The sequence below is a fragment of the Stigmatopora argus genome, chromosome 12 (assembly GCF_051989625.1).
Source record: "Stigmatopora argus isolate UIUO_Sarg chromosome 12, RoL_Sarg_1.0, whole genome shotgun sequence".
Classification (NCBI taxonomy): Eukaryota; Metazoa; Chordata; class Actinopteri; order Syngnathiformes; family Syngnathidae; genus Stigmatopora; species Stigmatopora argus.
The window spans coordinates 15,539,038-15,563,042 of NC_135398.1; the positions used below are offsets into that span (position 1 = coordinate 15,539,038).

The 24,005-nt window shown below is 40.6% G+C and overlaps 1 protein-coding gene and 5 non-coding genes across 6 annotated transcripts; all 6 read left to right on the forward strand.

The window, feature by feature from the left end:
• The first annotated feature begins 5,966 nt into the window (after nt 1-5,966).
• On the forward strand, nt 5,967-6,130 carry LOC144086438 (U1 spliceosomal RNA). Its single transcript, XR_013304475.1, has one exon. It is a non-coding gene; the product is annotated as a U1 spliceosomal RNA (small nuclear RNA).
• A 717-nt stretch (nt 6,131-6,847) lies between these two features.
• On the forward strand, nt 6,848-7,038 carry LOC144086456 (U2 spliceosomal RNA). Its single transcript, XR_013304491.1, has one exon. It is a non-coding gene; the product is annotated as a U2 spliceosomal RNA (small nuclear RNA).
• Nucleotides 7,039-7,408: 370 nt separating this feature from the next.
• Nucleotides 7,409-7,519, forward strand: LOC144086465 (U5 spliceosomal RNA). Its single transcript, XR_013304499.1, has one exon. It is a non-coding gene; the product is annotated as a U5 spliceosomal RNA (small nuclear RNA).
• A 3,860-nt stretch (nt 7,520-11,379) lies between these two features.
• Nucleotides 11,380-11,493, forward strand: LOC144086466 (U5 spliceosomal RNA). Its single transcript, XR_013304500.1, has one exon. It is a non-coding gene; the product is annotated as a U5 spliceosomal RNA (small nuclear RNA).
• Nucleotides 11,494-12,222: 729 nt separating this feature from the next.
• Nucleotides 12,223-12,384, forward strand: LOC144086439 (U1 spliceosomal RNA). Its single transcript, XR_013304476.1, has one exon. It is a non-coding gene; the product is annotated as a U1 spliceosomal RNA (small nuclear RNA).
• A 551-nt stretch (nt 12,385-12,935) lies between these two features.
• Nucleotides 12,936-15,729, forward strand: LOC144086335 (general transcription factor II-I repeat domain-containing protein 2-like). Its single transcript, XM_077616250.1, has 2 exons — nt 12,936-15,123; nt 15,306-15,729. Exon 1 carries the CDS (start codon nt 13,299-13,301, stop codon nt 15,108-15,110), a length of 1,812 nt encoding a protein of 603 aa, XP_077472376.1. The 5' UTR covers nt 12,936-13,298; the 3' UTR covers nt 15,111-15,123; nt 15,306-15,729.
• The last annotated feature ends 8,276 nt before the right edge of the window (nt 15,730-24,005 follow it).

Here is a 24,005-nt window from a genome sequence, read left to right on the forward strand (position 1 = left end):
GTAAAGAAGCTATGACGAGTTTGGATTGAATGTGTGTATCGGTGTTCGATTGGTGATCCTTGGATCCACATGGCAAGTGTGGGGCATGTTAAAGTAGATCGGTATTCGATTATTGATGTCTTAGCAAGTAGCTTGAGGCACGGGAGGTATCCTGAATCATTACAGTAAAAGTTTGGATTGAACTAACAACAACATCTCGCTGTTCTGATTATTTCCCCCTGTGTGTCAAGGTATGCTGTTTGTTGTAAAGGTTGTTTGAGTTTGGGGTTTGTAATATACACTGTTTAGCGTGTGAGAAAAGAGATAATGGTTATTAATGTTTATTTACGTTTGAATTACGGGCGTGAATGTGAGAGTCTCGGGGCACGCACATGGAATAGCATTTAGCACGCTACCTTCGGCCACCATTATCGTTGACAGTGTCTATAACGGTCATAGAAAGGATGTTATATTGTTGATATTGCATTGTTTGCCCTGTTGAATAATAGTAGGACTACTAGAAGTTGTAAAAGGAAAAGATATGACAAGTTATGACCGTGTGTTGAACGAGTGTGTGTGTGCATTGTGTTTTGGGTTCTAAAGTGTTGCTAATATATATTTATATATATATATATATATAGGTGTAATTGTACATTATGTTTTGGGTTCTAACGTGTTGATAATGTATATATATATATATGGGTTTAATTGTATGTTATGGGTTTTTGTGTTAATTGATTACAGTAAAAGTTTGGATTGAACTAACAACAACATCTCGCTGTTCTGATTATTTCCCCCTGTGTGTCAAGATCGAATGCAAGGGTGTAACATTTTGGAGGCACCGCTGGGATTGCTGTTCAGATGTCCAGTGTCCAAGACCTGCTCACTGAATTCTGAGCCAGCTAAATCCCCCCAAACACTACAAACCAGGCAGATGGCAGTGAGAGGAGGTGTTGCTGTTTAAGAAGAACTGGAAGTTGGCGGTTGAGTACTTGTCATCTGAGGCCTACGAGATCATCAGAGGGACAGTAAAGACGTGCCAGTTCAGAGTTCACTCCTGTACAGTCAACAGAGCTCCTAGATCGTCAACAAAATGGAACAGTTACTCGAAGAGGTGGTAGGAACATTGAACAACCTGACGGAAAATAACCTACTGGAAATATGTGATTTTCTTAACATATTAAGAAGTGTTAAACGGAAATCGCGTCTGTCATTAGTGGCTCACATTGTAAAGTACCTAGAAAGAGAAGAACTAGAGGAAGTAGAGGATGAAGGCATGTCCGAATTGTTGAAACTGAAAGATAAAATATCAGATATGAAGCATGAAGTCAAAAGAGATGAAAACGAAAAGCAAGGATCAAGATTGGAAGAGACTCCAATAACTTTGCCCCAGCTACCAGATGCTGCGGACCCTCAAGGGGGTGTGTCTCCCCAGCCCCAGCCAAGCTCATACTGGCGCAAGGACTTCAAAATTGCTGGCCAGATAGGTGAACCAGGCCAAAGGGACAAGCTGACATTCTCCAGCCTTGTTCATCAAATTGAAAATGGACTGAATAGGGGTTACCTAGATGTGGAAATTATTGATGCAGTTATCAGAGCTATCTCCCCCAGTTTGCAGCTACGTAATTATTTGGAAGAGAAACCTAACCTCACTCTTCCCACACTCAAACGCATCCTACGCGCTCATTTTCAGGAAAGGAGTGCTACTGACCTCTATGTGCAGTTAGCTTCAGAAGTGCAGCATATCAAAGAGACTCCTCAAAGTTTCTTAATGCGAGTCTTAGTTCTTAGACAGAAGGTACTATTTGCATCTCGAGAATCAGAATCAGGACTCCAGTATGACCCAAGTTTAGTCCAGCGTATGTGCTTGCACACGATACTCACTGGTCTCCAGAGTGACAGTGTTAGAGTAGATATGCAGCCTCTCTTGCTGAACTGTAAGACTTCAGATGAGCTTTTGCTAGAGCGGTTAAATGTAGCCTGTGCTAATGAAACAGAAAGGAGAAATAAAAAGAAGTTTAGTACCCCACAGGCAGCGACACATATTAGCAAGGTGCACTCAGAAGAACTACGACCTACCAATTGCCCTGGAGAAGAAAAACCAAAAGTGTCCCGTGAGGTACGAGCGGAGTTGACTGAACTTAAGGCAAGTGTTGCTTCTCTTAAAGATCTCAGTGCAGAGATAGCTCAGATCAGAGAGACACTACAGCAGGCTATGTTTCAGCCTCAGTCCTACCTCCCACCTTCAGTTAGAAGACCAGTTAGGGAGCCCCAGCCACCTTTTGCAAAACAAAATTACTACAGCAAGCCCCCAGCACCCCCCTGGAACACTAGCCGCCCTGCTTATGTCCCAAGAAGGTGTTTTGCTTGTCAGCAGGGAGGGCGAGATGTGAAGTGCACACATTGTTATCGGTGTGGGAGTGGAGAACATTTCCAAGCTGGATGTAAAATCCGAGGAGGCAGACCACTAAAAGAAGAGACTATAGCAGAGCTAACTCAGGAAAGGGAAGGTGTGGTTCGTGTGCTTTGTGGCACACCCAGTCCACTGGCCATCGTCAATCCTCCCAGCATGCAACAGCAGCAGGTGGGAACTCAGCAACACCTGATGGTGGAACCTGCCGATTCAAAGGCAAAGATCAGACGATTTAGACAAGAGCTAGAAGAGAGGAATGAACAACTGCTGGACAACAGACACCAGCAGGAAAACATGGAGGAAGAAATAAAGAGGCTCCAGCAGGAGAATTTGAAGCTGCTCGTAGACGCCCGTGCAGCCCGCGCCTATCGCGATGAACTGGATGCGCTGAGAGAACGCGCAATCAAAGCTGACAAGCTGGAGTTATACAAGGCCAAAGTGGAGAAAGGGAGACAAGGGATGGAGGAGGCGTACACCATTGCCACCGTGAGTGTACGAAAAGCTGCAGAACGAGGTAAAAAGCACTATGACACCAAAGTGAGGAGCTCCGTGCTACAACCAGGAGAGCGCATCCTGATAAAAAACCTGACACCAGAAGGAGGAAAAATTGACAAGAGTATGGAGAGAAATAAACAGCAGCCGGTATCTCATCTTCAAGAGACAGACCAAGACAGTGGTTACGAAGATGACTTTCACTACAAGCCCCTCCAGGTGCTAAATGAGGGAGATGCCCAAGGGATGGAGTCTAAGTACAGGCTACTGACAGCGAATCGGAGACTCGGAGTGAAGGGCCCTGCTTCCGGACCAGTACAACGAGAAGATGACTATCAGCGGGAGGACCTGCCTGGTGAGGGAACAAATCTGGCTGTTGAAGATCCTCGTGATGATCATTTATCAGAGACCTCTCCGCCAACCACTGTGAATGAACCTGAGGCGTTGACTTATGAACGGCCAAGAAGGGAGAGACATCCACCACGACGAACGACCTATGATCAGCTTGGTGTCCCCTCCTGTTATAGTACTCAGTCACCACATCAGCTGGTACCTGCTTACCCTGCACCAGGAGGGGTTCCTTGGTTAGTACACCTGCAGCCATATTACATTCAACCACCCTTTATGTATGGACTCCAACAGGCTTGAGCCTACAAGGGTGGCATGTATTATGCGAACATGGACTGTTACGACTGTGATTACAGTTTCCATCCAGTGAACGTGGACCGTACGAGTTGTGGATTATATTTGAACTGTGGCCCTTGCCGCCTGGAGTTTTCATGAGTATCAGTTTACAGAAGAGGATGTGAAATGACAAGTTCGCTAGACTGTTCAGCATAACAACCAACAAGGGGAAGATATTTGGAATATACTGATGTCGGGACGACATTTGTTTTTGTGGGGGAGAGTGTGACATACTAGAGTGTTTGATCTATTAGTGTGACATACTAGAGTGTTTGATTTATTAGTGTGACATGCTAGAGTGTTTGATTTATTAACGATTGCATGTAAAGAAGCTATGACGAGTTTGGATTGAATGTGTGTATCGGTGTTCGATTGGTGATCCTTGGATCCACATGGCAAGTGTGGGGCATGTTAAAGTAGATCGGTATTCGATTATTGATGTCTTAGCAAGTAGCTTGAGGCACGGGAGGTATGCTGAATCATTACAGTAAAAGTTTGGATTGAACTAACAACAACATCTCGCTGTTCTGATTATTTCCCCCTGTGTGTCAAGGTATGCTGTTTGTTGTAAAGGTTGTTTGAGTTTGGGGTTTGTAATATACACTGTTTAGCGTGTGAGAAAAGAGATAATGGTTATTAATGTTTATTTACGTTTGAATTACGGGCGTGAATGTGAGAGTCTCGGGGCACGCACATGGAATAGCATTTAGCACGCTACCTTCGGCCACCATTATCGTTGACAGTGTCTATAACGGTCATAGAAAGGATGTTATATTGTTGATATTGCATTGTTTGCCCTGTTGAATAATAGTAGGACTACTAGAAGTTGTAAAAGGAAAAGATATGACAAGTTATGACCGTGTGTTGAACGAGTGTGTGTGTGCATTGTGTTTTGGGTTCTAAAGTGTTGCTAATATATATTTATATATATATATATATAGGTGTAATTGTACATTATGTTTTGGGTTCTAACGTGTTGATAATGTATATATATATATATGGGTTTAATTGTATGTTATGGGTTTTTGTGTTAATTGATTACAGTAAAAGTTTGGATTGAACTAACAACAACATCTCGCTGTTCTGATTATTTCCCCCTGTGTGTCAAGATCGAATGCAAGGGTGTAACATATATATATACAACTACGCCAAGCAGCCCCGACTCTACTATTTCCCGTAGATAAAGTACTGCGCAGTGACTGCTGGGATATCGAGTTCTTAATACACCCAGTTCTTCAATACACCCAGTATGATCATTTCGGCTGTATTTACAAAAGAAATCCTGCCGCTAGATGTTGGCGTCAACGGAGCATTCAAAGGTAGACTGCGAACTATATATATATTAACTCGGAGCTTGCCGGCATTCCCGGAGGCTTGAGAACTACAAACGCTGGACCCGGCCTTTTAGAAGACTCATTTGGGCAATTGTTTAATTCGGACACAGGAAATGAGGACTTGGATTTGTGGGTGATGATGACGTGAGTAAGTTTTAAAATGTCTAAATAAAGTACAACCGAACTCAGTTTTGCTTCCGTTGCCTTTTTAAAAACGTGTTTTTAGCGTGTGGGTGTAGCGTGCAAGAACTATATTTCCCAGCAGTCACTGCGCACCGGAACCCGGAAATAGGCTGCTTCCGGTAGCCCGCGCTATTGCGTTTCGATGTTCATCCATATATAATATACAATATATATGCGTCTAAAAAAACGGTAAGTGCTTTGTGTGTTTAAAATACAGAAATAGCACTCGTTACTGACACTGCGGCTAAAAATACGATGCGGCTAAAAATACGATGCGCCGAATAGTCGTGAAAATACGGTAAAAGTTAAATGTTCAGAAATGTGTCAGTATTCTCAAGTAGCTCCAATAACGAGCTCCCACACACATTTACATACTTTTACTAGACTAGTGCGCCATCTATCAGGGAAACGAGGGCATTGCAGGGAAATGAATGAGGTCATTGATTTTTACTATAATTTGGACAACGTCGGCGGGCCGGATTAAAAAGCCTAATGGGCCGTATGTGGCCCACGGGCCGTAGTTTGCCCATGCCTGTGTTAGTAGCACTGTGCATTCCCAACCAAAGAAACAACAGGAAGTGTGTAAGGAGGGAGGTGGGGCTCCATTGTCAAGTCGGTTACTCCAAAAAAGGAACGCATGCGCATTGACTCTGTATGAGAGCAGCAGTGCATGATGGGATTTGGTAAAATCATACTTTAAAGCTAAATTAAAGACCGCCCAGTTGATGTAACGACTCAACTATTACATGTACTAGTTCTCGGTAGAATTGCCTTATACGGGGTGTGTGTTTATGACTATGTTATTACGGTGTAGCAATCGAGTTTGTGACTGAAAATGGCGAGCACGCGAAAGAAGAGGGTGCTGCATTTGTGTACAACTCATACTTACCTGGCAAGGGAGATACCATGATCACGAAGGTGGTTCACCCAGGGTGAGGCTCAGCCATTGCACTCCGGCTGTGCTGACCTCTGCGAATTCCCCAAATGTGAGAATCTCGATTGCATAATTTCTGATAGTGGGGGACTGCGTTCGCGCTCTCCCCTGATAATATGTGAAAGAAATATCTATGAAACATATCTGAAACAAGTCAATAGAGCAGTTGATTCTTCCTTTCCAGTCTTTGTTCTGTTCATCAGCCTTGCCTTCCGTGACGGTCACATATTGACCTCTACAATCCCAATAGGATGAAGAGAAAACTTATAATTGTAGTATTTCCTTCTTCCGAACGTTTTAGTATTTTCATTCCCCCCAAAAACTTTGGCTTTCAATTCTTGAGATTTTTGTTATTTTGCCTGTGATATGTTTTAATTAAATGATACTAGTTGAATTATGAGTTGATCTTTTTTTTTTGACATACTAGTGGAAAGTTGTCATTGTTCATCACAAGACCAGGAAATAGGAAGTAATACGTTAAGCAGGGGTTGTTGATTTGTTGTCATTTTTTTCAAATGTTGCTAAATTAAATGGCTTTTCACTGCAAAAATATTGTTTGCGAATCAGAGAACCTTGGGGCGCTGGGTAAGGTTATTGCTACTTTCCTATTGGACCATTGTGAGTCACATGACCACAGGGACTCCACATTTTCGAAGCATTTGTTCCATTTAAATACAGAAATGCAACGTTTTTTTCCCCTGCTATCAAACAGTGTGCAGTTTTAGGTTGTTGTATAAAGTGTGCTTTTGTTGTCATGTGATCTGTGTAACCACTACTATAGGCTGTAATGGCTGGAAAGAAGTCGTCCTTCCTAACAAAGTTCTAGTTATCGCTTCTCGGCCTTTTGGCTAAGATCAAGTGTAGTATCTGTTCTTATCAGTTTAATATCTGATACGTCCCCTATCTGTGGACCATATATTAAATTGATTTTTGGACCTGGGAGATGGAATAGGGGCTTGCTCCGTCCACTCCACGCATCGACCTGGTATTGCAGTACCTCCAGGAACGGTGCACCCCCTCTCAATGTCAAAGTACATCAATTATGATCCTGTCTAAGATATTCCTGTCAAAATTAAATCCAAGGTAATAATCCCATAACCTTTCCTTGATGCCAATCTCTGAATGTTATCATTACAATACAATCTTTTGGTTTTATTACTAGCTTCTCGAGACCCCCAATGAATTCAAACTATTTACTCAAATAGTGTATGTATATGCCCTGCTCCATAGTAGTACATCACAATGTTGCTGCAATGCCCTGACTGCCTAATATAGTTGCTGCAACGTGATTGGCTGCTCAAAGGACTGAAGTCGCCCGCTAGTTTGTAGTGTGTTAAAGTACTATTGCGGATATAGACTTAGGTCGTTCTGTAAAAGTTTCTTCAGAACACTCTTGTTTCTCTTCAGATTGCATAAATCTTTTGCCTTTTACTAAAGATTTCCGTGCAGAGGAACAATAAGAGTTTATTCAATTTTTTGATGCTCTGCGCAAACAGAGCCTCCCTTAAATGTTAAATTTAATGTATCACGGCCTTCCATCTGATTTCTTACATCACTTCTTGTCTATTTGTATCAACATATTTAAATATCTGATGTTTCTTGTGAAATAATGAAGACATCACGTGTATTGTGTCAATTGATTAATCAACTGACCATTAACTGTAAAACCAGTTTTGTTCCTAAATGGATTAACTTCTTTTTGGTTTTCAATTTTTCAAAAGATGATTTTGTTAGAGATTAGAACCATGTGATTTGAAGATGTGTTAATTTGTTCTAGTTGTGTTTTGATTTGTGCCTTCAGACCCTTTTTAAAGTCATTATCTAGACTAACTAAGAACAAAATTATTACATTATGAGCAGTTTCTTGCAAATGTTTCATGACTGCATTCATGTTCTGCACAACACTAAATGTTAGTACAGGGTTGGGCAAACCGTTCACATTGACTTTAAAAATTTGACAGACGGGCCGGGTCAGCACAAGATACGATACATATTAAAAACTGCATCCGTTAACAGCACAAATGAAACAGAAACAGAAAAAAAGGACTAAAGTATTAACATACTCATCACTCATCTGGGATTTATGGGGTGGTTTCTTGGTTTTCATCAGACTAAAGGTCTGTTCACACACATGTAGAGCCAAATAACACCAGAATCCTCTGTGCCATCTTCTGGATGTTTGGAAATTTGGCTGCACTTAATGAAGCATAAAACTCAGAGACTTTCAGGGAGTTGAACTTTTCACATTGGAGATCAATCAGTTCCAACTGCAACTCCTGTGGAACCGTTTCTGGGTCTTGTGAGAAAGGACATGACACCAGCTGTCAATTTTTCCAAAATCACAAAACCGACGGCAGAATTGCTCATGCAGGTCATCCAATGATTTCCCGTAATTTTTCACATGCGGGGGTCTCTTTTAACGGAACCAGTGTGGGGAAATGAGCAAATGACTTGTCTGATATTCGCTTGAAAAATAAAACCAGCTTGGTTTTGAAGGTGGAAGGTTTGCTTGCATTTCATGCACAAACTGTTTTTTCTCTTGTAGCTTCACATTCAGCTCGTTCATGTGTGTCAGGATGTCCACAGTACCATATTTTCACGACTATAAGGCGCACATAAAAGTCTAAAATTTTCTCCAAAATAGACAGGGCGCCTTATAATCCAGTGCGCTTTATATATGGACCAATACTAAAATTGTTATCACGATAAAAACAAATAAATCAGTCGATAGGACAACTACGGCAAGCAGTCTTCGACTCAACTATTTCGCAGTGACTGCTGGGATATCAAGTTCTTAATACACCCAGTTCTTCAATACAGTGGTACCTCGTCATACGACCGTTCGTCATACGGAATGCTCGTCTTACGGGGGAAATTTCGATCGAATAATTCGCCCGTGATGCGGTCAAAGTTTCGTGATGCGACCAAGCCAGGTTGCCATGGCATTTTTTTGGGCATATCTTTCGTGTATAACAATATTTACGAGCACCGGATGAGCTATTCAGACCAGGAAACGCACAACGCGCATGCGCGGTGAAAAGAGGGCTTTCTGGGTAATGAAGTATACTCGTGCTCGCAAAAGCATCCCCGGTAGCAACTCTATCATAGGCGCCGTTCGAGGGGATGCGAACACAGATGCTACAAGCTAAAAGGAGCCGCTAGCCAGCGCCCCCGAAGCTCCCATAAGCAACGGGGCGATCGCTGATAAAAAGACTCTGCTTGTTGGCTGCTCATAAGAACATCGGGGGCACTGGCTCGCTACAGCATCCCCGGTAGCAACTCTATCATAGGCGCCGTTCAAGGGGATGCGAACACAGATGCTACAAGCTAAAAGGGAGCCGCTAGCCAGCGCCCCCGAAGCTCCCATGAGCAGCGGGGCGATCGCTGATAAGACTGCTGCTCGTTGGCAAGTGGTCGTGCGTTCTCCGATTGTGAGGACATTTGTGTGCATCATTTTCGGAATATTTTGAAGGGAATAGTACGACAGCAAACAGCCCATGGATAGCGAACGTGAGGGTGGAGTGTTTGTTCTGTTTACGAGTGCGTTGTGTGGAAAACAAACCGAAGCCCCCCGCCCTTTTGTGCGTCTCTCTCTCCCCTCGGCGAAATCCGCCCAATTTTAGTTAGATTAAACACTTTATTTCTATTAAACCACTCGTTATTTATTACTTTGTCAATATATGGCGAATTATAAGAAATAAAACATTTTTTTTTCAATCCAATATCCTGTTTTTGGTGTTTTTTTCAGAGAGTTGGAACGAATTCATTTGTTTCCCATTCATTTCAATGGGAAACTTTACCTCGAGTTACGAGTATCTTGTCATACGAGCTCAGTCCCGGAACGGATTAAGCTCGTATCTCGAGGTACCACTGTACACCCAGTATGACGTCGCGCGAGCACACTAATTTGGTGCTCGCCGCCATTTCGGCTATGTTTACAAAAGAAATGTTGGCGTCAACACAGCATTCAAAGCTAGACTGTGAACTATATATATATATATATATATATATATATATATATATATATATATATATATATATATATATATATATATATATCTCAGTGGCGGGCCGTCAGGGCCTTCAAGGCCTTCTCTGCTGGCCTAAGAAATATCTGAATCATATTATATTTTGTCCATCAATACTTACTTATTATTCCAAATGGTCTGTTAGCTTCCTTTCATTGCTTTTCCCCCTGGTTGCACTGCTTCCAGACGTGTGTTTTCATATTGAAGCATTTAACCAATACATTTCAGCCATTATTTGTTGCCAGATCAGATCTGCCTCAAAGCCTGCACAATCAGTTCTTGCGGGCTCTGCTGCATTAAACTAGACTGTTGCTTTTAACCAATCAGATTTCGAGTTGGCAACCCCACAATGATTTTTCATAGGCGTTAGCATTTTGCTGGCTGGGTCATGTCATTGCTTTCACAAACTATGATTGGCTAGTAGGCGGGCCAAAGCAGCCAGAGATCGCAAACTCCACCCACATGGCCGACAGAAGCAGAAGCAAAAACAAATTGATTCTGTTTGCTCACAAAGCTATTTTCCAGTCAACTCCGAGCTAGCAAGCCTGTTACAGCCGGGAAAATGGTGTGTGGGGCACTTTCAGCGCGCTAACTTAGCTCCACAAGCAAATAGTATATTGTTGTGTTGATTTAATGCTATTTTCAAAACGGACTATGCCGGAAATATGACAGGACAGGCTCGACTTTCACCATTAGCTTCGATGGCGATAGGAAAGAAGGAAGAAAGAAAGGAGGATGGATATTGTGTAAAAAGGATTTTTTGTGAGTAAAATTACAATTATGGCTATATTCCTAAATAATATTTCAATTGTGGGCCAAGTTCTGATATCTGATATCTTCGGGGAGATGGAATTGGGGCTTGCTCTGTCCACTCCACGCATAGACCTGGTATTGCAGTACTTCCAGGAATGGTGCACCCCCTCTCAAATGTCAAAATATATCAATCGTGTCCATTCCTTTAACATTCCTGGCAAAAATGAATCTAAGGCAATAATATTATAACATGTACTTGGTGCAAACCTCTGAATGTTATCAATACTATGCGACCATTTGGTGTTATTACTAACTTTTCTAGACCCCCAATAAATCCAAGATATTTACTCAAATGGTGTATGTATATGCCATGCTTCATAGTAGTACATCACAACGTTGCTGCAATGCCCTGACTGCCGAATACAGTTGCTGCAACGTGATTGGCTGCATAATACAGCTGCTGCAATCATTGGCTGATCAACGTACTGGAACCGCCCACTAGTTTGTAGTGCGTTAGCCTGTGTGTTAAAGTAGTATTGCAGATATAGACATCGCTCGTTCTGTCATGATTTTGTTAGTACACTCTTGGTTCTCTTCAGATCGCATAAATCTTTCGCCTTTTACTAAAGATTTCCATGGGGAGGAACAACAAGAGTTTAATCCAATTTTTTGATGCTCTGCGTAAGCGGAGCTGTCCTCATATGTCAAAACAGAATACTTACAACAAATATGTGATATCCATAACTTCATAGTTTGGTCAATGTTCACTTACATCATGAAATATCTGATGCTCAACAACGAATTGATGATAACGTTACGTCAATTGATTAATCAACGGATACATTTACCTAAAATACAGTTTAGTCCCTGAATGTTTTAACTTATATTACACAATTTCTATTTGCTTTTCAAAATAAACATTATTTTGTTAGATATTATAACAAAGTGAAGATGTCTTATTTTTGGCCTTCAGACCCCCTATTAAAGTCATTATCTTGACAAACTAAGAACAAAATTATTAAATTATGAGCAGTTTTATGCAAATGTTGAATGACTGCGTTCATGTTCTGCACAACACTAAATATTAGTAGCACTGTGCATTCCCAACCAAAGAATCGACAAGAAGTGTGTAGGGAGGGAGGTGGGGCTCCATTGTCAAGTCGGTTATTCCAAAAAAGGAGCACATGCGCATTGATTCTATGAGAGCAGCAGAGCATGAGATTTTGTAAAATCATACTTTAAAGCTAAATTAAAGACCGTCCAGTTCATCAATGACTCAACTATTACATGTACTAGTTCTCGGTAGAATTGCCTTATACGGGCTGTGTGTTTATGACTATGTTATTACGGTGTAGCAAACGAGCTCGTGACTGAAAATGGTGAGCACGCGAAAGAAGATGGTGCTGCATTTGTGTATAATTCATACTTACCTGGTAAGGGAGAGATCATGATCACGAAGGTGGTTCACCCAGGGTGAGGCTCAGTAATTGCACTTCGGATGTGCTGACCCCTGCAAATTCCCCAAATGTGGGAATCTTGTTTGCGTAATTTCTGGTAGTGTGGACTGAGTTCGCGCTCTCCCCTGATCATCTGTTAATAATCATTCAAGATCCCTACACCCTGAAACCAAACCTGACAGAGGTATTAACTGAACTGAGTAATAAAATTGAACACTTCATTTCTTCATCATTATTCCCTGAAAACATTCACATCAACATATTTCACTTCCAGATCAAAACCTTTTGATTTTCATTCAACAACTGTTTCTTATTTACATATCTTTATTTATTTCGGTTTCAAAGTAATGGTGGAGTTGCTATTTTAATAAATAAAATACTGACATTTACCGAATAGGTAGTTTAAAATTATTTTTTTTCAGTCTAGCGATGATCTGGGAAGGAAGTTGCCATAAAGTATCACATGTAAAGCACTAGATGTCTATTGCTCGACGGCAGGGGCGTTGTAACGTGTCCGCCATGTTGATTGAGTCAGAGCCTTTAGATCAGGGGTCACCAAACTACGGCCCGCGGGCCGGATCCGGCCCGCCGGCACATTTGGACCGGCCCTCTGAACAATACCAAAGACGCTATGTTTTTTTTTTGTTTGTTTGTTTTTTTAAATTTTTTTTTTTTGGGATGCAGCCCGCCGGCACATTTGGACCGGCCCTCTGAACAATACCAGAGACGCTATCGGATTTATTTTCCTATTTGGCCTTGAAGACTGGGATGTTTTAATCTTGTGTTTGGTTCATTGCACCCCTGCTGAGCCCACAAATCATCCCAGTGAAGCGGGCCTTCGCATTGCTCCTTTGGTGACACGCGCGGGGAGAGTGTTTGCCTTTGATGTGTGCGGGCATTCCACCGTTGCATGCGTGAGCAGAGTGTTAGCGAGACATCTGGACGATCGCAGGTGAGGGCGGAGCCCTCGTACCATCGCTATTGCGATGCTATTCAAGCATATAAAAACTGTGCAACCTGAACCTGTTTGAGAACGGAATAATGGCGAAAAGGTTAGTTAAGAGAAAAATTGATTCAGAATGCAGGGTATTTAACCTGCAGTGGACAAACGATTATTTTTTTGTTCAATGCAAAGAAAAGGCTGTTTGTCTCATCTGTCAAGAGACGGTGGCAGTATTCAAAGAATACAATCTTCGCCGGCACTACGAATCCCGTCACAAGGACAAGTACGATAGCGTGCAAGGCCAAATACGAGCAGACAAACTCTCAAAGCTAAAAGTTGGACTATTATCTCAGCAGACTACATTTCTACGCCAAGCTCAGCTGAACCAGGCATCCGTTCGGGCCAGCTTTCGGGTTGCTAAACTGATAGCAAGCAACGGTAAGCCTTTCACTGACGGAGAGTTTTTTAAGAAATGTATGGATGTTGTCGTGGAGGAAGTGTGTCCCGAGAAGAAAGATGCATTTAATGCCGTAAGTCTGTCGGCGAGTACAATCACCAGACGCGTTGAAGAAATCGGGAATAATGTCTATGCCCAGCTGCAGCAGAAGACGAAAGAATTTGACTTTTTTTCGTTAGCACTGGATGAAAGCACGGACGTGCAAGACACAGCGCAACTGCTCATTTTTATTCGTGGAGTTAGCGCAAACTTTGAGATATGCGAGGATCTGGCAGCCCTCCAAAGTCTCAAAGGGACCACAACGGGAGAGGATATTTTTGACAAAGTGTGCCAAACCATGGAGAAGTTGGACCTGGACTGGTCAAAGCTGGCTAGCATCACGACTGACGGGGCTCCTAGCATGGTGGGCGAAACTCGCGGTTTAATAGGACGCATGAACCGTGAGTTGGAAAAAAGGGGTCTCACCGCCCCGCTACGAGTCCACTGCCTAATTCACCAGCAAGCACTGTGCTGCAAAGTGTTGACGTGGGATTCTGTAATGAAGGTTGTGGTGTCGTGCATAAACTTCATCAGGGCAAAGGGACTTAAACACAGGCAGTTCCAAGAATTCCTGTCTGAACTGGAGTCTACGCACGGAGATGTGCTGTACTACACAGAGGTCCGATGGCTGAGCCGGGGCAGAGTTTTGAGGCGTTTTTACGAGCTTCTACCCGAAATTAACGCATTTCTTCATTTAAAAGACAAAACGGTCCCAGAGCTGATCAACCCAGAATGGAAATGGCACCTCGCATTTTTAACAGACGTGACAGAAATACTTAACCGCCTTAACTTGCAGCTACAAGGCGAAGGGAAACTCATTTGCGACATGTATTCACACATAAAAGCATTTGAGGTGAAATTAGCGCTGCTTTTGGAACAAGTGAAAAAGCGCAACTTTGTCCATCTTCCTGCTACCCAAAACCTGTCGACAGAGAACCCAGCGGTCCCGTTCCCAGCTGAAAAGTGCGTGGAAGCACTGGAAATGCTGAAGGCGGAGTTCGGTGTGCGATTCACTGAACTACATGTTCATGCAAAAGAAATCCGTCTTTTTCAGAACCCCTTTGTTGCCGACATTGATGAAGCCCAGCCTTCATATCAGTTTGAGTTGGCTGAGTTACAGAACTGTGATGTTCTAAAAGACGCATTCAATCTCAACAGTCTCATTGACTTCTATGCCTCCCTCCCAAACGACACATATCCAAACATCAAAAAACATGCAATGAAAATGTCCTCAGTTTTTGGCAGCACGTATATCTGCGAGAAAACCTTTTCTCGCATGAAACTGCTGAAAACTCCGATGAGATCAAGATTGACAGATGAACATTTGCATCAGTGCTTGAGACTGGCTGTAACTAGAATGGAACCTGATATTCAACTTCTCACCAGCCAGATGCAGGCCCACAGTTCACACTGATGAACAGACATAGGTAAGCTCACTTTTCTGATTTGAATGAGTCATTCTGAGCATAAACAAATATAATCATAATAAAATCTACTGGGATAAAATCCATCTTTACAACCATACTGGTAGTGAAATGTATTGTGTGCTGTGTAGGTGCGGTTTCACTTAGTTCAGTTTCTCAACCTGCTTCCTTTGTGGTTTTCACAGGGAAGTTGATGAGAGAGCTGCAAACAGCGGTGTCTACAAGCCTATTGGAACAAAAGGATTATAAGGAAGAAACACAAGAACTTTAGGAGACTGCTCATATGTGTCAGAGAGATTCTGCTCTGACAACTGAGCTGAACTTTTATCTGTTAAGATTGTGCATGGCACAACAGAAAGTTAATGTTCCATGGCTTTTTTTCTATGAAGAACCCAGAGAGAGTTATTCAGTTCTTATTTATTTCATAAATAGTGTTATTTATTTCCTGTTTTTTATGTGAAGAACTCAGAGAGGGTTATTTAGTTATTATTTATTTCATTAATAGTTTTATTATTTGTTTTCTGACTTTTTTCTGTAAAGAACCTGGAAAGGGTTATTTGGTTATGTGTGGCTTTCTGGAAAACAATAAAAAAAAATTAAGCTCCCCTACGATCGTCACACTTTTTCTGTTACAAACTGACACCGGCCCCCCATCAGAGAAGGGAAAAGTTATGTGGCCCTCACAGGAAAAAGTTTGGGGACCCCTGCTTTAGATCATAAACAGAAATGACTCAACTACAATAAGAAAACCATTCCAAAAAATGGATGTAACTACGCAAAGGACAGAAACGTTGAACTGGTATTCCCTAAATATGCATGACTAATATGTGTAAATTATCACTAATATAAATTATATAGAAAATCAGCAACCAAAGAAGGAAAAGACCGAAGAACATGAGAATAATGTTGGCTATTCTATTTATGAAATATTTCCTAAATAAATTATTTCTTCAAATTCAAATTCTTTGGTCAAGCCTCCGGGAATGACGGCAAGGTCTCAGTTCATTTTGATGATCTGGTTTTTAACCGTTACTGTGAGATGAGCACGCATGGAGTCGCAAATCAAAACAGACGGCGAGCCGTCATATACGTCACGAGCGCCTCCAAGACTGGTTACGTGACATATACTCAGAGCTTGCCGTCATTCCCGGAGGCTTGACAAAAGAATTACAGCCGCTGGACATCGGCATCAACCGGGCTTTCAAATCAAAGTTACGAGCGGCGTGGGAGCAGTGGAGAACACAGCTTCACGAAAAGTGGCAGGCAGCGCCGGGCTTCTTACGCTACGATTTGTCAATGGATCGTTGCCGCCTGGGCGAACGTGTCTGCTTGCACGGTTGTTCGAGCTTTTGCCAAAGCCGGCATAATTTCTAAGGAGCCATATGGAAATTACGGTGACTCTGAAAATGAAGAGAGGGGGGGACCTGGCTATTTGGAAGGCTCGTTCGGGCAATTGTTTAATTCTGACACAGAAGATGAGGAGTTTGAGGGATTTGAAGGTGATGATTACTTGAGTAAATCTTAAAATGTCCAAATAAAGCACTACCGAACTCAGTTTTGCTTCAGTTGCCTTTTTAAAGCGTGTTTTTAGCGTGTGGGTGTAGCGCCCAAGAACTATATTTCCCAGCAGTCACTGCGCACCGGAACCCGGAAATCAATTTCATCAATTTCGTCACACGCAGTTTCTGCGTGTGATGACAAGTAGGCTTTTTGTGTTGTGGTAATGACGACATGGCCTATGTCCGATTATTATTATTATTAAATAAACTGCTTCTGGTAGCCAGCGCTATTGCGTTTCGATCTTAATCCATATGAAATATATAATATATATGCGTCTAATGAAATGGTGCGTGCTTTGTGTGTCTAAAATACAGAAATAGCACTAGTTACTGACACTGCGGCGTAAGAAACGATGCGCCAAATAGGCGTGAAAATACAGTAATTGCAATTTTCTAATCCAAAATAGTATTTTTTTCTTTGTGTTGTTTTTAGTTCTAAAAGCATTTTTTTAAATCTGTTTTAGATCTATAACAAACTGAATATTTAGGGCTTTTGGTTAGGGTCCTTTAATCTGATTTAATTTTAAATATATAAATATATCTAAAATGTTTCCCCTTTCCCCTTTTATTTTTCGCTAAATAAACAGATTTTGAAAAAAGCATTATTTACTCTTAACTTTAAAAAAAAAAAAGGTTAAAACATGAGATTTAATATTTGCCCTCTTTTCAGATTTTTTTTAAAAATCTACTACAGAGAATATATTTGCTAATAAGAGGCTCAAAGAGAAGATTTGTACTAACTTTAATGTCCAAGAATGATCTCTCCATGATCGGAAAAGCTGTCAATTCGTTAATCGGTTCATTTTAGCAGCCTAATTGAAAGAGATAACGGCCCTCCGGATGAAAGCGAAACTACGACGTGGCCTGCGACAAAAAATGAGTTTAACACCCCTGCTTTAGAACCCTGCAAATGATAGCATTTGTTTCAAAACAAAAGTCTGCCTTAATAATACTTACTTCCCTGAAAATGTTAAAGTGATAGAGGCTACCTATGCAATTGATTACGAATCAATTGCCACACTGAAGTCGCACAAGACAAATCATTCGTCAGAACTTGTAACTCCGATGATTTACAATGCACTCGTGTTACCGAATTCTTCCGGTTTACAGTACAGTTGAATCAAGATGGCGGAAGCCGTAGCGATGGTGTTAATTTCAAGGCATTTAAATTGGAAATTTGGTACTTATCCGAAATTGTTGCTTCAAAAAAAAATGTAAGTGACATTTTTTGGGATTTCTGGAGTTTGCAGACGTTGTACGGAGTCCCAGAGTTTTGCGTTGCTTGTCCGGAGTAAAGTCCGGAAAATCCGGAGAAGTTGGCAGCTCCGACAAATAAAGCATAGGTGTACAGATCGGTCCTCAAGGGCCGCATTCGATGCAGATTTTCATTCCAACTAATGTAGAGGACAGAAAACTGGCTTGAAAAATCTCAACTACATTTAAAAATCTAAGACTGTCTGTATGTACTTATAAAAAAAGAGCTACAAATAACGACCCCAACATTTTTGTCCAGGGAAAAACAATGTAGTCCAAGAATTTAAATACCTAGGAAACACTTGACTCTCAACCAGCCTTCAAACGACCGATAAAAAAATAACATGCTGAATAAAATTAAATTAAATTTGTGTAATTTTAGGTTCATTAGAAACAATCTAACACCTGAGTCAGCAAAATTATATTTTGACACAATGATCATCTCACACATGACTTACTGCCTAACAATGTTCCCTCTATTTTTTTGTTTGTCTGGGCAGAAAGACAACCACCCTGAGCACACCGGTGTGAGCAACATCATCATTGCTCGCTATGGGCACACACCAGTATCACACCTGCCATAAGCAGGTGTATGTCTACTACACATAAATGATTTAGTATCTATCTATGAATGGGCAGCCCGGCGGATGAGTGGCTCGCGCATCGGCCTCACAGCTAGAATGAATATATGAATGAATATATATATATATGAATATATATATATATAAAATACATAAAATACATAAAATATATAAAATATATAAAAATACAAAAACAAAAAGGGATTTTATTTTGTGCGCTCCATATGATTTGCTGTGCGCAGAGAAGACGAGAGTAGTGCGCAATTGCGCACACACGCACCTTAGAGGGAACATTGCTGCCTAACAAGTTGGTCATCAGCCTGCAAAACAACACTAAAACCAATAACACGCCACCACTGTCAGATATTAGAGAAACACAAATGCCTGAACTGGAACAATACTGTTAAATATGCAGGTGCCACCTTAGTCTACAAAATCTTCCAACCCAAAGCTCCTCCTCCACTGCAAGATTTTGTATGAAAAAATTCCAACACATCAACAAGGGCTGGCTCTAGAAGTGACTGTAGTTCCCGTCAAAAAGAGTGCTTTCAGCCAAAGCACCTTCTCTGTCCGCGCCGCACATTCCTGGAACTTAATACCATTTAACATACGTTAATTCCCGTCTCTGAATCTCTTCGCCAATCAACTTAAAGCCTGGCTGTTCGCCGAACATAATTGCTTTCACGACGCCGTCTAAAATTGTACTACGTGTATGTGTCTAGTGTGTGTTATTGTTTATCTTGTACCTTCAAATGGGACTAACAGATGGTAATTAGCCAGAGGATACAATCTTACATATGTACATATACATGTTCATTAACATGAATATAAATATGTTCATTAATATGTGCTGTCCCTTATCAAATCAATCAATTATTTACCAATCTGGTGTCTTAAAAGTATAATCCTTGCCAATGTGATGGAAAATTAATTGTCAGTAGTGTCGCTGGCCAAAAATAGCTTTTGGATGAAACGAGTAGAATCTATTGTAAGGCAAGTTGAAAATAAAGAATCTTCAAATTTTTCTTTTCTTTGGTTGAGCATTTCTAGGTATCGGAGGTACAAAAATGAACATGCCATACCGTGTAATTTTTTTTTAATTGAGGTTAGATTGCTCAATTTTGGTGTCAATTTTTAGTTATGGTATTGGATGGGAAAATAGTATTTTCAAACACTAGGTTGAAGGGGTTGGATTGTTAAAAATTTGGGCTACTTTTGGCAAAATTTGATGGTTTTGCAAGAAACATTTAAGTTTTAAAACTTCAATTTTTATAATGACACCAGGGGTGTCAAATTAGTGTTATGTCTAAAAGGGCTGGCATTATTAATCAACTAATGATCAAATTTACCATTTTATCATCAATTTATCATTTGCAAACATTGCATAGCTCAAAATTGTTCACATTTAGTTTTTTTAGCTTCAGCAAATTTTCAAATTTCTTTTTGGTTACAATTTTAAAAAACTTTGGCTCAATTTTTTTTAAAAAATCAATATTATTTTTTGTTTTACGTTTTAATGAAAAAAGTAAATATTCTCTTCATTTTGATCCTTAAAATATCAGCCTTGATTCCTGCATAATGTGTATCTCATGCTATTATTGCACCCAGAGACTTGGTGAACATTATACTGCTACGGACACACTTTCTGGTTGTGCTTATGTTACTTCCTTTTTGTACATTTGTGATTATAAAATAAAACAAAATTTGGCTTTGATTTTTTTTCTTTCTATTTCTTGTTCGAAAGTGACGCTGTAATATGAACCATCGAAGAAAAAAATGAGCTATTTCGACATTAGAAGCAATTTGGCCGCAACATCTTAAACTTCTGGTAAGAAAATTGTGATTTCTGTCTTTAAAACCCATCAGGTTCTCATCAAGATATGCATTTATTTTTTCAAATTGAATAATTTAATATTTTACATTTACAAAGACAGGCATTTTAACTTCCTTGATATTGACCCTAATAATGTGCTTTTGATTCATACAGTATCTCAGAAATATCACGTGCAATTATTTTTCTTAAGAATTTCGCTTCAAAAGTGTTAGAATTATTATGGGGTGTTTCTATATGTTTTGTAAGCATTTTTAATAAGTAATAAGGCATTTTAATTACTTTTGTATAAGAGTGTCTTTAGTTTGAGACTGGGACAAACTCGAGGTCACCCTGCTGGCTCCAGCTTGTTGACATAACACCTCACCCTCCAAGGACTGTTTACTGGGAGATCTACGAAGGACTCATAAATTGTTTTGTCTGGGACACCGGCAGTTTACCTTATAAAGAAATTATTATGCTCATACTGCAAATTCTTACGCAGGTGTTTTTCTTTCAATGGCAATTGTTTAAATCAGATTACCTTTGAATGTTTTGGTTATGTGCCGCTAAATGTACCGAAGAGTATGCAGCTCGTCAGAATGCACTGGGGGCTAAGACGACGTCACAGCGCATTTTCCTTGCAAGTTGTAAGCAGAGTTTGTTGAAAGATGTTTTTCCTTTTTTAATTAAATATTACTAATAATGATTTAAAAGGTTTGAATCATTATTCCAACATTTGGTCCTTCGAGTAGCCGGGGTCAACAAACCGATAAGGCTCAGACGCTGCAGTTTAATATCTGGAGTGACCGTGCACGGCGAGAATCCCTTTTCCAGGCCGGACTATTTCTCAGCAGCGCCTGTTTTCTAATCGGTTGACGACTATCCTCTTGGTAAGCATCTTTCGACATTTCTGCCGAGTCCGCGTGTGATGGCTGCATATTGTCGACGGGTTCCGAGTGCGTGAAGGGCATCACACGCGAAGGCCTTATTTTGAGAAGTAAGGCTCGCATCCTGGGGATGGCGATTTTAAAACCCTGCGGATACTAGTCACTAGCAGGTAGACACGGTGGGGTCTATAAAAATGTGGTGGTCGACATTGGTTGTGTGTGCGTAGTTGTTAAAGAAAAAAAGGTACTACGGGGGCACACAAATCCACTCAAAAAATGGGTGGTGCAAACAGTAAAACGGCTATTGACGACGATCCAAAGATGCGTCGGCCGTGTACAGATTGGATTGTTGAAAATCAAAGCGCTACAAGGGTTAAACACCTAAACTTATGGATAAATAAATATGGATTTGCTGGCCAGCTTAATATGCATAAGATATTGATACTGCAGGATAAAATACGTGCTAAGCATGGGGGAAATCTTAACTAAATGGAGCAGGAGTGATATAATGATACCTATTATTGGTTTATGATACATGGGTTAAATCAGTTGATAACGGTGGGACTGGAGACACAGAGGCTGTGTTATTCCACAGAAAAGAGGACGGTTAGCCCGGTGGGGAAGAAGTGTGTTGTTGTCGTTAAAAAGGAGGGCCCCCTCCGACAAATATGACCAGGTCGGGAGGGCCCGTGGGGGACATGGGGAGAAAACGCTATCTCCCCAGCCTGGGGCGCCGCCAATGAGTGATGTGTTTATTGAACAATATCCCATGATCGAAGTTGCTAATACTAATGTGGGCAAGGAGCAGGCTCCTACTAAATTTGGATGTTCGAATCCAAAAGCTGATGGTGGCCCGTTGTGTCATGACGGTCGTAATTTGAATTTGAGAGTGCATGAACTGATTGATCGGGTTACGGGGAAGTTTAAAACAAAAGTTAATTATACCGTGATCAGCAGAGCTAAGCAGAGGGATGGTGAGCCTTTTGCAGAATATCAAATCAGGATGACGGCTTGTTTTAAGGCCAACAGCGGCCTCGCTGAAGACCACGCGGTGGGCAGCATTTATCAGGAGCAGCTAAAAAAAAATGGGTTGCATGCTCATTCAAATGTGTTGCATGCTCATTCAAATTAGACTTATATATATTACATATATCGCGTGATTGCCTGGACAAAAATGTCTCTAAAAACAAGGCAGGCCTGCTCAAAATGATTTGAATGAGGATTTTGAACATGAGGATTTTGAACATGAGGATGTTGAGCAAATTTTAAACCAGATATCACATTCTTTGGGATTGAATTCAATTGGATTTTTTTGTGTGATGCTGAAAGTTGTAAAATGGCAATTAAAATGGTTATTTCAAAGAATGAAATGGCTTATTGTGGCTTATCCTGGTGTCGTTCCCGTCTGCTAGCGGGAATATTTTGGTTAACAGAAATACAAAACAGCAAATTAAATGTTTAGCGGGGTTGCCAAACCTGCGTTTTTTGTCATACTCTAAACTGGTCAAATAATGAGGGCATAAATGGGTTTTGCTATGCTTGCAGCATATTGTAATTATGGGGTATTGCCAAAATATTGTGATATAGTTGGATATCGGGAGAGTAATTAATTTAGTCTTCTCTAAAAAGCGTTATAATTGTATACAGGAGGTGAAGCATTGTGCTCAGAAATAAAAAGAGATCACTTAGGAATGTCAACATTGATAAGCTGCTTCTGCAGCGAGCGTGAAGGTCACAGTCAGCGGGTAAGGGCGCGCTTCCGTTTAAACATTTCAGAATAAGAACAAAACATGGTCTGCAAGGGATGCAGAGTTCCGCGATTATCTTCGCATTTATTTTTGGGATTTAATCAGAAATGTCTTTCGAGGTGATAGAAGATCTGTTTGGCTTTGGAATTAGGAATAATACTATTATTATTATTTTCTTTTTACTTTAATATAGGAGATTGGCTGGTTAAAGAAAAATGAATGGATTTTTTACAATATTATGGCATATTGGTTACAATTTGTGGGTCCTTTATTAAGCATTGAAAATTGTAATTAGGAAATGCCTAGTAAAAGGTGGATTTCACTAATTTAATTATTGTAGATTTTTCTTGTGGTAACAGGGAGCTATAAGAAATGGCTCTTATCTTAAGTAAACATAGTATGGGGTGATTTGCAATTTATGTCTTAGGTATTAAGGGTTATTTGGTTGTTAAAGAAATCAGACATGAAATTAACAATGCGGAAATGAGAAATTTCATGGCATTTGTCCAAATTGTTAGGTAAATTGAACCTGGCTGGGGTAGATAAGATAATTGGTTAAGGATAGGCATAGTTTCCCTAGAAGAAACATGGAGCGTCTTTAGGTGCACAAAAGACTTTCCTTGTTTGACCTGAAGGGGGCGTATGCTTTGCTATAGGTCATATTGATGACTATTGGGACGTTATTACTGTCTATTGCTTTAGAGGCATACACATTAAGAATTTAGCCAAAACTTACTGCATTGCAATTATGGGGTTAATACAACTGAATGTTACGGTGATAACGATGGGCAATAACAAGCTTAGATAAAGGGTACTATCTACAACAAAGTCTGGTAGGGCCTTCCATGGTGTGAAACAAGTGAAATAATGTCTATGTTTTAAAAATAACAGCTCCAAATTATAAAATATCAACCTTGGAGAAATGCTTTAAGTAGATGGGTTGACTAGAATGGGCAAAATTCGATAACATTGAAAGGGGGTGTAACTTAATGCAGAACAATGAGATAAAGTTTTTTGCAAACGGTTAAAATACTAAAAGGGGG